At 44.2% G+C, this 15,472-nt stretch overlaps 1 protein-coding gene across 1 annotated transcript; it reads left to right on the top strand.

Annotated features, from left to right (window-relative positions):
• Positions 1-7,199: 7,199 nt before the first annotated feature.
• Positions 7,200-12,035, top strand: jam2b (junctional adhesion molecule 2b; the record flags this gene model as incomplete). The annotated part of the gene is made up of 9 exons (XM_083682630.1): positions 7,200-7,272; positions 8,819-8,992; positions 9,232-9,342; positions 9,765-9,914; positions 10,224-10,405; positions 10,531-10,639; positions 10,935-11,046; positions 11,801-11,840; positions 11,997-12,035. The coding sequence occupies 9 exons, from the start codon at positions 7,200-7,202 to the stop codon at positions 12,033-12,035; spliced, it is 990 nt and encodes a 329-aa protein (XP_083538756.1).
• Positions 12,036-15,472: the final 3,437 nt, after the last annotated feature.

Raw genomic sequence — 15,472 nt, 5'->3', positions numbered from 1 at the left:
TACTGTATGATCGATTTCCATATCAAGTATTCTTAAGCTGCTTTAAACATATCTTCTTTCTTTTTACCTCCTCTCACCTATATGTTCCTGAAACTGAGCCTTGTTCTCCATTAGTCTCTCCTACTATACAGCCCTCCTCTCCTCTGTGGCTCCACACTGATGTGCGCCCCTCCGTCCATCATTGGGCCCTCTGGCATCATTGGTTCCTCCATGAGAGGCACTCCTCCCATTGGAGTCTCCTCCAACAGTGAACTCTCTTTCCTGAGATACCACTCACTTTCTAGTGGTTCCAACTCCATCAATGGCTCCTCTACCATCGTTGCCGGGTCCCAGTGTGTCATAAGATAAGGCTCCTCCCTCATCTCAGGGTCCAGCTCCATGAATGGTTGCTCAGCCAGGATGTACTCCCCCTCAAGAATAGGCCCCTCCTCATCAAAAAGCTCCATCATAGGCTCCTCCTTCCTACTAGCAGCATCTGTCATGATTGGGTTCTCTCCAAAAGGCCCCACCCTCATCTCAGGCTCCAGATACATGATTGGCTCTTCGACCACAACATTCTCTCTCTCGTATACACCCAGCCCCTCTTCTGGTAGTGGCTCTAGTTCCATGACTGGCTCTTCCTCCAATTCGCCCTGAAACCCCACCCTCAATGCAAAGTCCTGTGGAGACAGCTCTTCATTGTTCTCTTCCAGTCCAAACAGTCTGTCCTCTGGCAGCGGCTCCAACTCCATGGTTGGTTCCTCAGCCATCATATATTCCCCCTCCATGACAGGGCCCTCCTCTCGTCTCACGAACCCCTCGTCCATTGGAAACTCCATCTCTGGTTCCATCTCTAACTCTGGTTCCATATGCAGTTCTGGTTCCATCTGCAGTTCTGGTTCCATCTTCAGTTTTGGTTCCATCTCCAGTTCTGGTTCCATCTCTAATTCCTGTCCTCTCAGGAGCTCCTCCTGCCTCCCAGCGTATGTCTCCTGCCCAGACGTAGCCACCTCTTCTTCTAGCTGCTCCTCCACTGCAGCTGGGCCAACATCAACAAACTCATCTCCCAGCACTGGAGCTACTGGGTCCTCCTGCATGACAGGGCTCGGTTCCTCTGATTCCTCCTGCACGACAGGACTTGGTTCATCAGGTTCCTCCTGCACGACAGGGCTCGGTTTATCAGGTTCCCCCAGCACGACAGGGCTCGGTTCTTCAGGATCCTCCCCTGGTTGCTCGAGCACCGTGATGGGGTCCTGTTTCACTTGCATGTCGAGATTGGGTTCCACACGATTCTGCTGTATCAGGGGGCTCAGTTCAGCTAGTTTCTCCTCCACCACAGGGCTCAGTTCAGCTGATTTGTCCTCCACCACAGGGCTCAGTTCAACTGGTTTCACCTCCACCAGAGGGCTCAGTTTGTCACTTTGTTTGATAAAGTGTATGATCTCTTCCTGCACCACATGACCCTGTGCTGGGAGCAGGTCTCTCTGTTCCTGTGCTGCTCGCCATTCAGGTGGTACCACTCCCAGAGCCACTATGAAATACAGGAACAATCATTACAATTACTTGAATTCATTACAAAACATATTGGTGACATCTCAAATGACTCCCTATTCCCAGTGCACAGTGTTGCATTACTTCTTACCAGAGACATACTATATGTTTTTACTACATGTTGTTGGCTAATCTTTTATCAGATGTATGTGTTTTAATTTCATATATTGTGTGAATTGTTGTTGTAATTGTTTGTTATTTTAAATAGAATAAATTTAGAATTTAATGTTGTAAACAGCGCCCCCGTGAAAAAGAGACATTTATCTCAGTGGAACACCCTGCATAAATAAAGGTTTAATAAAACAATAAAATAAAATAATAGTAGTGCACTAAGAAAATAGCATATAATTGGAGATTTGGCCATTGAGGGAGTGAAGGTGTAGTTGTGCACCATGTGTGTATTGAATCTTAAAACCACATCAACAGTCAATAACAAATGTTAATGATTAATACAGGGTATGATCAGAAAACATGTGACAGAAATAGGGGACTAGACTCAGTCTGCCATAAAAAGAGAATGAAGTTTTACATCCTGTAGGTCACAGGAAGTGTCTTTTACTTCAGCTGCAGTTTAAAATAGAAGCCGATAACTCTTTATTGAGAACATCACTTCCTACATCTATAACAGTGGAGGCTGGTGGAGGTAGAAATCGGCGGACGAGCTCATTGTAATGCATGGAATGGAATGATATTCTCATTCTGTTGCATGTATTACAATGAGCCCGTCCTCCGATTTCTACCTCCACCAGCCTCCCCTGGTTTATAATGCTGTATGTCGCACGTGCAGCTAGAGTGGGTTTAATAGATTAACAGAGTTCACACTGCACACAGGGACATACTACATACTAGCTTGGGTTTCAACTCTGTGATACCTCTCCTTCTCTAACCCTTATTGTTTCCCACTGACTTAATACAGAGAAAATTCACTCTGCTTTCTTTGTTTTTTTTAAGAAAATGAAATGGGTGGAACAAATTTTATTTTGAAATCTATCTTTTGGAGAGTGCTGTTCACCTGAAGTCTCATGGATTATGTTTTTCAGCATCCCACTCTTTCAAAGAATACCAACTTTGGAGAGAACATGCTCTTTGTTATTGTACAAAACCCAAGTGGACGTCTGTTTCTAGAACACTTCTATAAAAACAACTCACCTGAAAGGCTCAACGACAGCAACACCAGGACCTTCATATTCATCTCGAGCAAGGGTTCCAGAATGATCTAGACGGAGACAGTTAAGAGTTATAAACACTGAATTCTAAAGACACAACTGCCTGAATCTGTCAAACTTTTCAATAATATTGGAACATAATTTACTTTTAAATGAATGATATATAGCCTTTGATTCTTGAAGAATATAACTAATAAATGATTCATGAATGAGAGATAAATGCCTTTGCGGATACTAATGTACCTGCAAGTGTGCTGTAGTTGGAGTACCTGTCTATAGCGTACTTCACACACCTGTGTGTATCCATGTTGCCATGGCCTTACCTGTGTACAGCCTGTGTTTGTGAATGGCTCCTCTGTGTGCGTTGTGATCGCTGTCTCTCTGTGCGTGAACTCTTTGGCTGACTTGGTCTCTATAAAGAGAGCTGGTCCGTCATATTTTATGGCCCCTCCCCTCTCTGCCCTGGCCACACCCCCTCCTTTTCTATCACCTGCAGGTGATCACCTCAGCATGACAGCTCTCTTCCCAGCGCTCTCTGTATCTTATAAACAGACCTGTATTTTTCCTTCTGTTTCCTGGTTCTCCTATCAGTAATGGGTCCAAAGTCCAGGATAACAAGGTTCTTTTCATAGAAGGAACATAATAACCATATTTTGTTGTAGCATGTGAGGCAAAAAAAGCTAATCTAATCTCTAATCAAAGTCATAACCATATTTCAATAAGCAACAACCACTGATGCCTGTTTACTTTAGTTCCAGACACGTGCGCCAGGCCTTGTATCACGTGTGAATCATAAATGAAATGACAATGGAATATCTATCATATCTACGTCTCACAACAGCAAATACACAACACCAATTCTTAAAGGTGCAATTCCACAGTATAGGCTAATGCTGTTGAATGTGAAAAATGTTTATTTATTTCAAATCAAAATCATTCAAAATTCAAAAGTATCAAGATGGTTAAGCTGTTGATTACACATGGATATCTCCTCAGCAGAGTTATATGTGATGGAATCATTTAAATTGTGGTCTGTTTTCCTGTAGGAGAGACTCAATTCTATGTTATTCTGGTTCATCACATTAGGGTTCTCTCTCATCATCCAGATGATCACTATACCAGGGGAGGCTGGTGGAGGTAGAAATCAGAGGATGGGCTCATTGTAATGCATGGATTGTAATGAGGAATGGTATCAAACACGTGTTTGATACCATTCCTCAAACACGTGTTTGATACCATGTGAAACAGGGTAATAAGGAAATGTTTTCTTTCTCCCATTGAAGTTTAGCCTCTCTCAGTAATCAGTCTGATCACGTTTATTTATGCTACTTTATCTATTGTTGTGAATAACACTGAACTTTGTATTCAGGTTTATCCTCATTGTAAACTGGGAAAGAGAAGTAAATAATAGCTCATGGGAACCTGGCCCTTTCCTAAACACATTATTTGACCAGGAAAAACACTAGGTCCTAATGGTTAAAGCCTATCTGGCCTATTAATGGGTCTTTGTCGTCCCCCCTTGATATAGGCCCGAGTTTTTCCTGAACAGATGAACTGATGGATGTGTCCTATGCTTGTATTTGTACGGTAAGAGGGACTGGTTTTGGCTAATGGTTACAGTGGTTATTGACAATTGAGAATAATTTCTGTGGATAATCAAACACTTTCTGTGTGTGGAGTCCAAGTTCTGTCACAGTTCATATGTGTGTATATGTGTGTATATGTGTGTGTTTGTGTCTGTGTCTGTGTCTGTATCTGTGTCTGTGTCTGTCTCTGTGTCTGTCTCTGTGTCTGAGTGTGTGTGTGTGTGTTGAGCTAACAGCAGTGGGGCCCTCTCTCAAAGCAGCAGCTGCATAGACTGTAGGCCTGGCTTAGGAACAGGTGCTATTGCAGGGATCGTATGTGTGAAAGCACAGATATCAGCATGTGTGTGTACGTACCTTAATAAGTGACAATAGGTACTTGTGTGTGAGAGAGTGGTGAGACACATAATACCCATGATGTAGAGGAGCAAGGACACAGTAGCCCCTCCAGCTGTTCCACTCCAGCATGCAGACCCCCCAAACCCACATATCTAAAGCACAGAACTATGACAGAGTGTCACTCACAGGGAGAAAAGCATGTGAGGATCTAAGGTGTGTGTGTGTGTGTGTGTGTGTGTGTGCGTGTGTGCGTGCGTGCGTGCGTGTGTGCGTGCGTGCGTGTGTGTGTGGGTCCTATACATGTAGGTCAGCCATCACCAACCCTGGTTCTGGAGAGCTAAAGAAAGTACAGACTATTGTTCCAGCCCAGCACTAACACCCCTACCAATAATATATCTTGTCTTCAAAGCGTGTATCTTGTTGATTCACATTAATCATTAAATACAATTGTCAATAAATTAGTTTTTTTTTTTATGTAAGCCCTCTTGGGTTTCTCACCTCACCTACAGTGCCTTTGGAAAGTATTCAGACCCCTTCACTTTTTCCACATTTTGTTGTGTTATAGACTCAATTTTAGACTCAATGGATTAAATTTAAAAAATGTGCCATCAATCCACACACAATACAGAAATACTTCATGTACATAAGTATTCAGACCCTTTGCTATGAGACTCTTAAAATGAGCTAAAATGCAAAAATGTCATCAACAAATCACTCAATAAGTTGAATTGAGTCCATCTTAATGCATGGATAATAGTTCATGTAATTTTGGAATTCATATCTCTGTTTTTATAGGGTCTTTGATTTGCAAAGGAATCAATTACACACTGTGTGGATTAGGATGTTACTACCAACTCAGCAAATTTTATACTTTTCTCTTGATCCTGACAAACTCCCAGTCCCTACTGGTGATAAAAATACCCATAACTTGATGCAGCTACCACTATTCTTCACACGAGAGATGGTGCGGAAACTGTATTGCATGTGCTGGATTTGCACCAAACTTAATGCTTTGTATTAAAACACAGTGTGTACTTGATTCCTATGCAAATCAGAGACCCTATAAAAACAAAGATATTAATGCCAAAATTACATGAATCCTTGCACAGTGATGGACTCATATTGAGTGATTTGTTGATGACATTTTTGCATTTTAGCTAATGTTAAGAGTGTCATAGCAAAGGGTCTGAATACTTATGTGCATGAGGTATTTCTGTGTTTCAATTTTAATAAATTTAGTGACATTTCAAAAAATGTGTTTTCGCTTTGTCTTTCTGGGGTATTGTGTGTGGATTGATGGCACATTCTTTTATTTTAATTCATTTTAAATTGAGTCTATAACACAGCAAAGTGTGGAAAAAGTGAAGGGGTCTGAATACTTTCCAAAGGCACTGTACATGTTTATATGACCTGTTTTTTTATCACCATATGTTTTCTGTCAACTCACTTGAATTGTTTGTGCAAAAAACCCCCCCAAAAAACACAAAAAAACATCCCCCTCTCACCTGTTTATCATCATGTTATCTATCGTTACGGCACACAACGGAATTGGTATAGGATAAAGTCATTACATTGATACAAAATGTATCGTGCCTTCATTAGAAAATGAGAATGCATAAAATATAACGTAGGCTTTTTTTGTGTAGCCTAGGTCTATTCCCTATAAGAAAATCAAGATGTAGACATATTTTAATGACCTTGTAAATACAATCAATTCTTAATCAATTCAATAGATTAATTTACACTAGTTGTCAACTGGATTCCTAGACCTAGAGTTACTGTAGCCTACATTTGCAAGAGACAACCCTTTCAGTACCGGTAGTTTTTTGCTTTAGATCTACAGACGCTTGTGTGGGCGCGCCCAAGTAGCGCTGTCCATGGTCTCAAGCGGGAGCGCGCAAGTAAAAACTTCAAAAAGGTCTGAGAGTCTGAAACTCCATCATTCCCGTCCCTATCGTGCGCAGTTAGACATCCAAGGATCTGTTACCGACTTTCTAAGGCGTGTGGAGAGAATATGGACAGCATGGGGATTTGGGCTACTTTTGTCCTCATCTTGTTGCAGAGTGAGTACATGGGAATTGAAGCCCTTTTTTTCTGACGTAACAGCGACTTAGCCTGAAGAATATTTCCAGGTGGGGATTGAATGACCAGACACACCACATTGAATGAGACAAACACAATGAAACGACTTTCAATTGATCATTAAGATAAAAAAATCGAAATCAAAATGGCCTAAAAAAACTATAAGTGTCTATGTTAAAAGGGAGCTTGCATGTTTTTTCTCCGCTCTAATTCTTGTCATCAGCCTGTCTGTCATAACAAATAATAGATTTACGGTAGCCTAAGACATTACAATTCTCACTTGTTTTTATTGTCAGCATCAGTGTGTGTGTGTGTGTGTGTGTGTGTGTGTGCGTGCGTGCGTGCGTATGTGTGTGTGGTTATCTGTAGAGGTCTGGTGTGGTGTGTTTGTGTGCCTGGTGTGGTTAGGGACTGGGCTGGACATGTGTTGGGAGTGGGACAGGGGTCATAAACACTGTAATGTTGACATTAGACCCTCTGATGCTGTCCAAGCCCAGAGATGCAGAGTCTGATGAAAGGCTGCAACTCTGTCAGGCTGAGGGACTCTGGAGACGCGACCTCTCTGATGCCGGGTGCAGGCTATCACAGTTTAAAGTTTGAAGTTGTTGATAGCCCCTGCTTGACCCCACAGCTAATTGGACAGAGATGACATGAATCAGCTGCTATCTTAAATAGTTGTTCTTTCCAGAGCAATTGAAGTGTTTCTCCAGGTCTTTCCATGAGAGGGACAATGATTTGTTCCAACCCAAAATTATGTAATATTACCAATTACAATGAGTAAGTAGGTAAGATGACCAGTAAGTGTGTGTGTGGTGTGTGTGTGTGAGTGTGTGTGTGTGTGTGTGTGTGTGTGTGTGTGTGTGTGTGTGTGTGTGTGTGTGTGTTGGGCCAGCTGAGCAGGGTAAAGTTACTGTGATACAGAGGGGCTTTGTATAGGGGACTCCTTGCTTTCACACACACACACACACACACACACACACACACACACACACACACACACACACACACACACACACAAATGCTACTTCATTGCACACATACCAGAGAGGGACCTTGAAGTGATAATGGAAGAGTAGCAGCTGTGTCTATGTGTGTGTGTGTGTGTGTGTGTGTGTGTGTGTGTGTGTGTATGTGTGTGTGTTGTGAGTGAAAGTGTGTAAGCATCTGCCAGTTTGTATTTATTCCTGCGTGTTTTAGTAAGTGTTGTACATGTATGTGTTGTATGAGAGTGCTATTGTGTACAGGACTCACACTTGGAGTGTGTGTGTGTGTGTGTGTGTGTGTAGTTCTATAGGAAGGTTATCAGGTCAGGATAGAGTACTCCTCTAGCAGCCTGTCAGAGGATCATCCATCACTTGCATTCCTATACACTGGTTCCTGGTACCACCAGGACATTTGACCTACCTTCTGTGGGTTTGTTCTGTAAGTGCATACAGAATGTGAGGGAGTTATATGTGAGCATGCGTCTTGTGCTGGTGTCTGTGTTTGTGTGTGTTTGCATGCATTCAAAGTGTGTTTGTGTGCAAGTGTGACAATGGGTTTGTTTTGTCTGTGAGCATGATTAAATTTTGTGTGGGAGTGTGGGACATTGTCTGTGTCTGTGTGTGTGTGCCTGTGTGTGTGGTGGGGGGAGTGTGTGTATGTGTGTGTGTGTGTGTGTGTGTGTGTGTGTGTGTATATGTATGTATGTGTGCGTGTGTGTGTGTGTGTGTGTGTGTGTGTGTATATGTATGTATGTGTGTGTGTGTGTGTGTGTGTGTGTGTGTGTGTGTGTGTGTGTGTGTGTGTGTGTGTGTGTGTGTATCTGTGTAGTGTATGATGTCACCGCATACTCGAGACTTTGCCCTCCTTCACCCCCTGTTAGCATGACATGTCTGCTCTTTCTCACTCCCAGACCATCTCAAATACCTGACACAGAAATCCCCCTCAGCCTGTTCTGGACTGCCTATTACTGGCAGGACTGCCTAAACTATACTTCATCTATCTTGTTTTTTCATGTTGAGGGGCAATTAGACCTGTCATACTGTATGTTGTATCTTGCATTGTGTTACTATTGCAATACCCAGTGTTATATGTGTGTTTAGATACAGTAAAGCTTTCTATGAGTGTATGTTATAGTGGTATCACAACATGGCAGAGACTTCACTTCACTGTCTACAACTCACCCCCCCCCCCCCCCCCCACTCTCTCTCTCTCTCTCTCTCTCGCTCTCTCTCTCTCTCTCAGGTCCTGCCACCCTCTCTGTGACAGTGAGCACCAGTAAGGCCAAAGTGGAGGTTCATGAGCACACCGGTAAGAGAGAAGAAGAGGAGGATGAGGAAGAGGGGAGGAGCCTGTTCTTGTCATGAGTTGTTTGTTCACTGTTCATTTGCCTCTGACTCCTCTCCCTCCCTAAACGCAGCCTCCTCCCTGCTCTTCCTCTCTAACTCTCTTCATGCAACTCTCTCTCTCTCTCTCTCTCTGTCTCTCTCTCTGTGTGTCTCTCTCTCTCTCTTCCACTCCCTCTCTCTCTCTTTCCCTCTCTCACACAGATGCTGTTCTATCTTGTGAGTTCAGAACAGAGAAAGAGTCCAACCCTCGTATAGAATGGAAGAAGATAGGAAAGGACGTGTCCTTTGTTTATTTCGAGGACAAATTCATAGGTAACGACCAAACCTTGTCCTTTCATTGCATATCTATGGATTCTCTGTGCTTCTATCTTCTACCCCCCCGTCTCCTCTCATTCATATACATCCCCAGTCATTCATCTCTCCTCCATCTCTCTGATCTCCTCCATCTTTAACTCCATCTATCTTACTTGTTCCCTGTCTTCTCCTCAGAGAGATGCCTGTCTTTCATTCTAGCCCTGGGCTTCCTTTTGCCCCGCCCCCTCCATATTTGTTTTCTTCTTTATCCCTCTGTCATACAAAGCCTTTGCTACTACCACTTCCTCACTACTTTCCTTCCATTTTCCATTCCTTCCTCTTATCTCTCCATCTCCTACTCTTTCTCTTTTGCCCCCCCCCCCCCCTCTCTTCTCCCTATCTACCTCATGACCCTTAACCCCTGCCCTCCCCTATCCCAGGCTCCCTTGCAGGTCGGGCTAAGATAGAGGGGGCAACACTGACGCTGCACTCCGTTACCCAGAAGGACTCGGGGGTGTACCGCTGTGAGGTCACCGCCCCTCAGGATCACCACAAGCTTGGAGAGATTGACGTCTCCCTCAGCGTACTAGGTTAGAGAGTGTGAGAGGGTGTGTGACGTGTGTGTGTGTGTGTGTGTGTTTGTGTGTGTGTGTGTGTGTGTGTGTTTGTGTGTGTGTGTGTGTGTACATGTGTGCGCGTTTGTGTGTGATTATGTTTCCATGAGTTTCATTCCTATTTGTTTGCAGTTTTGCAACTCATTTTCACTCTCTGCTCTCAGTTCTGGATTCTATTACTGTATAACAGTTTCAGTAACGTAACACTGACACCAATGTGTCATTTTCGAATGTGTTCATGAGTTGTGTGTTTGTGAATGCTATTGTATCCCCCCCCCCCCCCAGTGCCACCCCACACCCCTTCCTGTGAGGTGCCCAGCTCTGTGCGCTCTGGGGCTGGCGTGGAGCTCCACTGTAAGGACAAGCTCAGCGTGCCCCCTGCCATCTACCGTTGGTACAAAGACAACAGGGCACTGGCTGCCACACATGACACCTCCTTTAGCATGGACACAGACAAGGGCACGCTGGTGAGTACTTTAAGACATACATGCACACACGCTCACACGCACACACCGACACACACCGACACACACACAGGTTCAAAGGCGCATTCACCACACTAACTACTCTCCCCTCCTTCTCTACCGAGCAGAAGTTTAAGACTGTGTCGAAGGCGGACTCGGGACAGTACCGCTGTGAGTCCTCCAACAGTGTGGGGGCGCCCAAGAGTTGTGTGGCCCAGCACATGAAGGTCATAGAGTGTAAGTGCACCCCAGCTCTAACCTATCTGACCCTCTGCATCAAGGGGAGGCTGGTGGAGGTAGAAATCGGAGGACGGGCTCATTGTAATGCATGGAATGGAATAAGGAATGGGATCAAACACATTCCTCATTCCGTTCCATGCATTACAATGAGTCCGTCCTCCGATTTCTACCTCCACCAGCCTCCCGTGCTCTGCATGTGCTAACACCTCTCTCTCAACCACCCTCTCTCTCTCCACCTCTCTCTTTCCTCCCTCCATCAATCCTCTCTCTCTCTTTCTTCTCCCTTCATTAGATGAGTTGAGTATGTGGACACTGATAGCCGTAGCTGTAGGGCTCTTCCTGCTCGTCCTCATGTGCTGCCTGGCCGTGTGTCTCTGCCGACGACGAGGCTGCTGCAAGAGTGAGTACCAAGGACCTCTCTGTCTGTTTGTCTGTCTGTCTGTCCGTCTGTGTCTGTATCTGTGTGTCTGTGTGTCTTTCTGTCTGTCTGTCTGTCTGTGTCTGTGTCTGTGTCTGTGTCTGTCTCTCTGTGTCTGTGTCTGTGTCTGTCTGTCTGCCTGTCTGTCTGTCTGCCTGTCTGTCTGTCTGTCTGTCTGTCTGTCTGTCTGTCTGTCTGTCTGTCTGTCTGCCTGCCTGCCTATCTATCTGTCTCTCTGTCTGCCTGTCTGTGTCTGTGTCTGTGTCTGTCTGTCTGTCTGTCTGCCTGACTGTCTCTGTCTGTCTGCCTGTCTGTCTCTGCCTGTCTGCCTGTCTGTCTGCCGGTCCGTCTGCCTGCCTGCCTGCCTGCCTGCCTGCCTGCCTGCCTGTCTGTCTGTCTGTCTGTCTGTCTGTCTGTCTGTCTGTATAACAGAGGAAGGGAAGCTGGAAGGGAAGCAATGTAACAGATGAGATGGAGTTTCATCTGTTCATCTGACATTCACTCATCCTCATTTCATCATGTCATTTATTCTGTTTTTGTTACTTCCAACAGAGGAACAGAAAGGAAGAAGGTTAGTGTTTCATTCAACTCTCAGTTTGGTGACTGTATGGACACTTCTCTATTGTGGCGGTGTTACTGAGTGTGTACTTGGTTTATTATACTCACATTTCACACTGATAAAGCATAAAGGTTGATGAAAAGGGAAATACAATTATCTGTGGTATATTTTTTTTTTGCAGCATCAACACCTACAATCCTCCCCCGCCTCCCACCCGGAATGTAAGTGAACAAGTGACTCCCATTTCATGTTGTATGTGGTGTTCATTCATTCTCTATTAAAAGTCCAATTTGTAATAATTTTACGACTGTTCTGAGTGGTTTAGTTTAGCATTCAAAACTAGCTCAGGTTTGACTGTTTCTATTTACTCTCCGCAGCCAAAGAACTATAAACACACCCAGTCCTTCATGATTTAGGGACACACACACACACACACACACACACACACACACACACACACACACACACACACACACACACACACACACACACACACACACACACACACACACACACACACACACACACACACACACACACACACACACACATTCAGGCCAACATTGTTGGACAATCTCTCGACTTATGGACCTGCACGGCTCACCTCAGATCCTGACCCTGCCTTTGGATCCCTCTCCTTGGATGGATGGAGAGATCAAGAGACAACTGGTATGGAGAGATGGATAGATGGACAGACAGATTTCCGAAGTTACCCCTGATCATTCATATGGGAGATGGGCCTGCTAGTCCTCTATGCCTCTGATCTTCTGCTTCTTACTTCCAACCCTCAGCTTGGTTAGAGGTCGGGTCTAGGGCTCAATGTTGAACTGGAGCCAAGTCTGCCTAAGCCTATGTCTGAGTGTCTAAAGCGTATTTATCAGTTCTATCTTGGCTCAATAAAACACTTCTAGTTTCTCCTGCCTTTTATATTAATGTATTGAAAAGCTGATACATTTGATTATTGTTTTACACATGGATGTTTATAAATCTGTTTTCACATTGCTATTTTTTTCAGCTCATGAAGTATATTGACTGTGTTTGGATGTACAGAGTTTGTGTTTGATGAAGGATGTATGACAAATGAACAGGTGTCAAAATGCACTGAATTGTTTTTAGGAAGCTTTGTTTTTCATTAAAAATATATGTTAGCCCCAACCTTTTGCCCCTTCTTTGACAACATGACAAAGGTTTGCTGTGAACCAGATGGTTTGAACATGAACAAATCACAAGATGGCGCTATAGAGTTGGATATTTCTCTCTGAATGTGCAGAAGGCCTTGCTAAACAGAACTCATCTTGTATCTATTAGTCATCCATGAACAGTGGTCCTATTGTTCTTTTTTGTTGTTGTTAAATAATCATTCTAGTGTCCATAAATTAAGTGCCTTGCAATGCAATGTTTTTCTGACCTTAATTTCAATGCTGTTCAATTTGTATTATCATTGACATACTCTATCATCTATAATTATTTCTGGATTTGTGTGTATGAATTAGTACAGTATGTATGTATGAGGTGTGTGTGTGTGTGTGTGTGTGTGTGTGTGTGTGTGTGTGTGTGTGTGTGTGAGAGAGAGAGAGAGAGAGAGAGAGAGAGAGAGTTGCAAGAAGAGTAGAGAGCGGGCCCAGTACAGGGAGAGAGGAAGTCACAGGCAAATTAGTGTGTGAGGTGTGTGTGTGTGTGTGTGTCTGTGTGAGCGTGAGTGTATGTCTGTGTGCGTGTGTGTGTGCGTGTGTGTGTGTGTGTGTGTGTCCGTCACACAGAATCTGTTTCAGAACCTCCCGTTGTTGGATGTTAAATTAAGCCTCAAACAAGGTCTCTTCAAAGACGTGTCCTTGCTCTGCCTGTGTTTAAGAGCCTTTAGCTATGCATCACAGCACACTGTGGGCTGTGCTCCTGAGAAATGCAGGCCATGAGAATAGCTTTTTCACTTTAAACAGGTGGTACAATCACACATCTTTTGACACACACCTCTGAGAATCACAGCTCCTCCTCTGATGTTTGATTTCATACTGCAACATTTGATCAGGTTTCTGTACGATCATTTTATCTTCTCTCTCTCTCTCTCTCTCTCTCTCTGCGGGTCCAGGGCGAGGCAGTAGGAACACTCCCCAGCGTGTAGGGGCTGAGTGATAAGTTCCTTCTCTCTCTCTCTCTTGGGGTCCGGGGATACAGTAGGAATCTCTCTCTCCCCCCTCTCTCATTCTCTGAGAATCACAGTTCCTCCTCCGATGTCTGATTTCTAACTGCATCATTTTGTCAGGTCTCTCTCTCTCTCTCTCTCTCTCTCTCTCTCTCTCTTGGAGTAGGAACACTCCGCAGCATGTAGGGGCTCCCATCTCATTTCTAAACATAGAGATTGATCCTTCACATCCTTCCCTTCCGTCCAGCCTCAACATGATCATCCTCTCACCCCCGTATTCCCTAACCCCCTCCATCACTCCCTCCCTCAACCCCCTCCATCACTCCCTCCCTCAACCTGTTACATCTGGCACTGCTGCGTCAGTGCAATGTGTTTTACGGCAACGTGCGATTCACGTGAACGTACCTGTTTTCTGTTAGTTGCATTTTGGTTAATAAACGGAGAGCACGCTCCTAAGTTAGCTCTGGCTTCAGTCTCCGTTATTCAAACATAACACAACCCTCTCCAGCCCTCTCTACCCTTACCCCCGAGCATGGGGACACATACTGTACTGTATGCTTTTAAGCCATTACTGGTACTCTAATCTGTTGCCACAGGGACATACTTCTGTTTCAATAAGGACTTTGAGACAGTGATGAGCACAAGGAGAAGAGCTTGGAATCAGAGCTGTGCTCAAGAAGCCCTCTCGGCTCAAACGGGCAGTGTTACAGAGAGAAATAGCAACATTAAAACATTTAAACCCTACCAGACAACAAGCCCTCGGAGCCCCATTAAAACTTCATGTGCAGGTCCTTAAAACTGCCAAGAGAGGGCCACAATGTGTGTGTGTGTGTGTGTGTGTGTGTGTGTGTGTGTGTGTGTGTGTGTGTGTGTGTTTGTGTGTGATTGTTTGTTTTGGCTACAACAAAATATGGTTATAAATGGTTATATGGTTAGATCCTTATTATCCTGGACTTTGGACCCGATTACCCATTACCAGGAAACAGAAGGAAAAATACAGGGCTGTTGGAAACATACAGAGAGATGCTGGGAAGAGAGCTGTCATGATGAGGTGATCACCTGCAGGTGAAAGAAAAGGAGGAGGTGTGGGCAGAGAGGGGAGGGGAGGTGAGGGGGACCATAAAACATGACGGACCTCTCTTCATTGAGACCAAGTCAGCCAAAGAGTTCACGCACAGAGAGATAGCGATCACAACGCACACAGAGGAGCCACTCACAAACACAGACTGTACACAGGTAAGGCATTTACATTACATTTATGCCATTTAGCAGATGCCTTTATCCAAAGTGACTTACAACAAATACATTTGTCTAAGTAAGTGAATCATCTATCCATCAGTCATCATAAGAAAAATTAATCAATGCTAGGACCAGGAGCCATTGGCAGTCACAATGCTAGAAGAAAGGAAGTATTATTATTATTATTTTATTTGTTTATTTTTATTTTTTTATTTAAGGCCATGGCAACATGGATACACACAGGCACACAGGTGTGTGAAGTGCGCTATAGACAGGTACTTCAGCTACAGCACACTTGCAGGTACATTAGTATCCGCAAAGGCTCTGTGCTCTCAGTTCTGGATTCTATTCAGTGACATACAGTAAGACTGACGTACAATAAGACTGTCTTACTGCAACAACAGAAGAGGGCAAACAGAAGAGAAGTTAAGAGTTCCTTACAGTCTAAGAAGGTTTTCTCTATCACACACAAGC

Source organism: Argentina silus, assembly GCF_951799395.1.
Source record: "Argentina silus genome assembly, chromosome: 12".
NCBI lineage: Eukaryota > Metazoa > Chordata > Actinopteri > Argentiniformes > Argentinidae > Argentina > Argentina silus.
The sequence above is the reverse complement of the archived record's forward strand: the minus strand, read 5'-3'. Positions and strand labels throughout refer to the sequence as shown.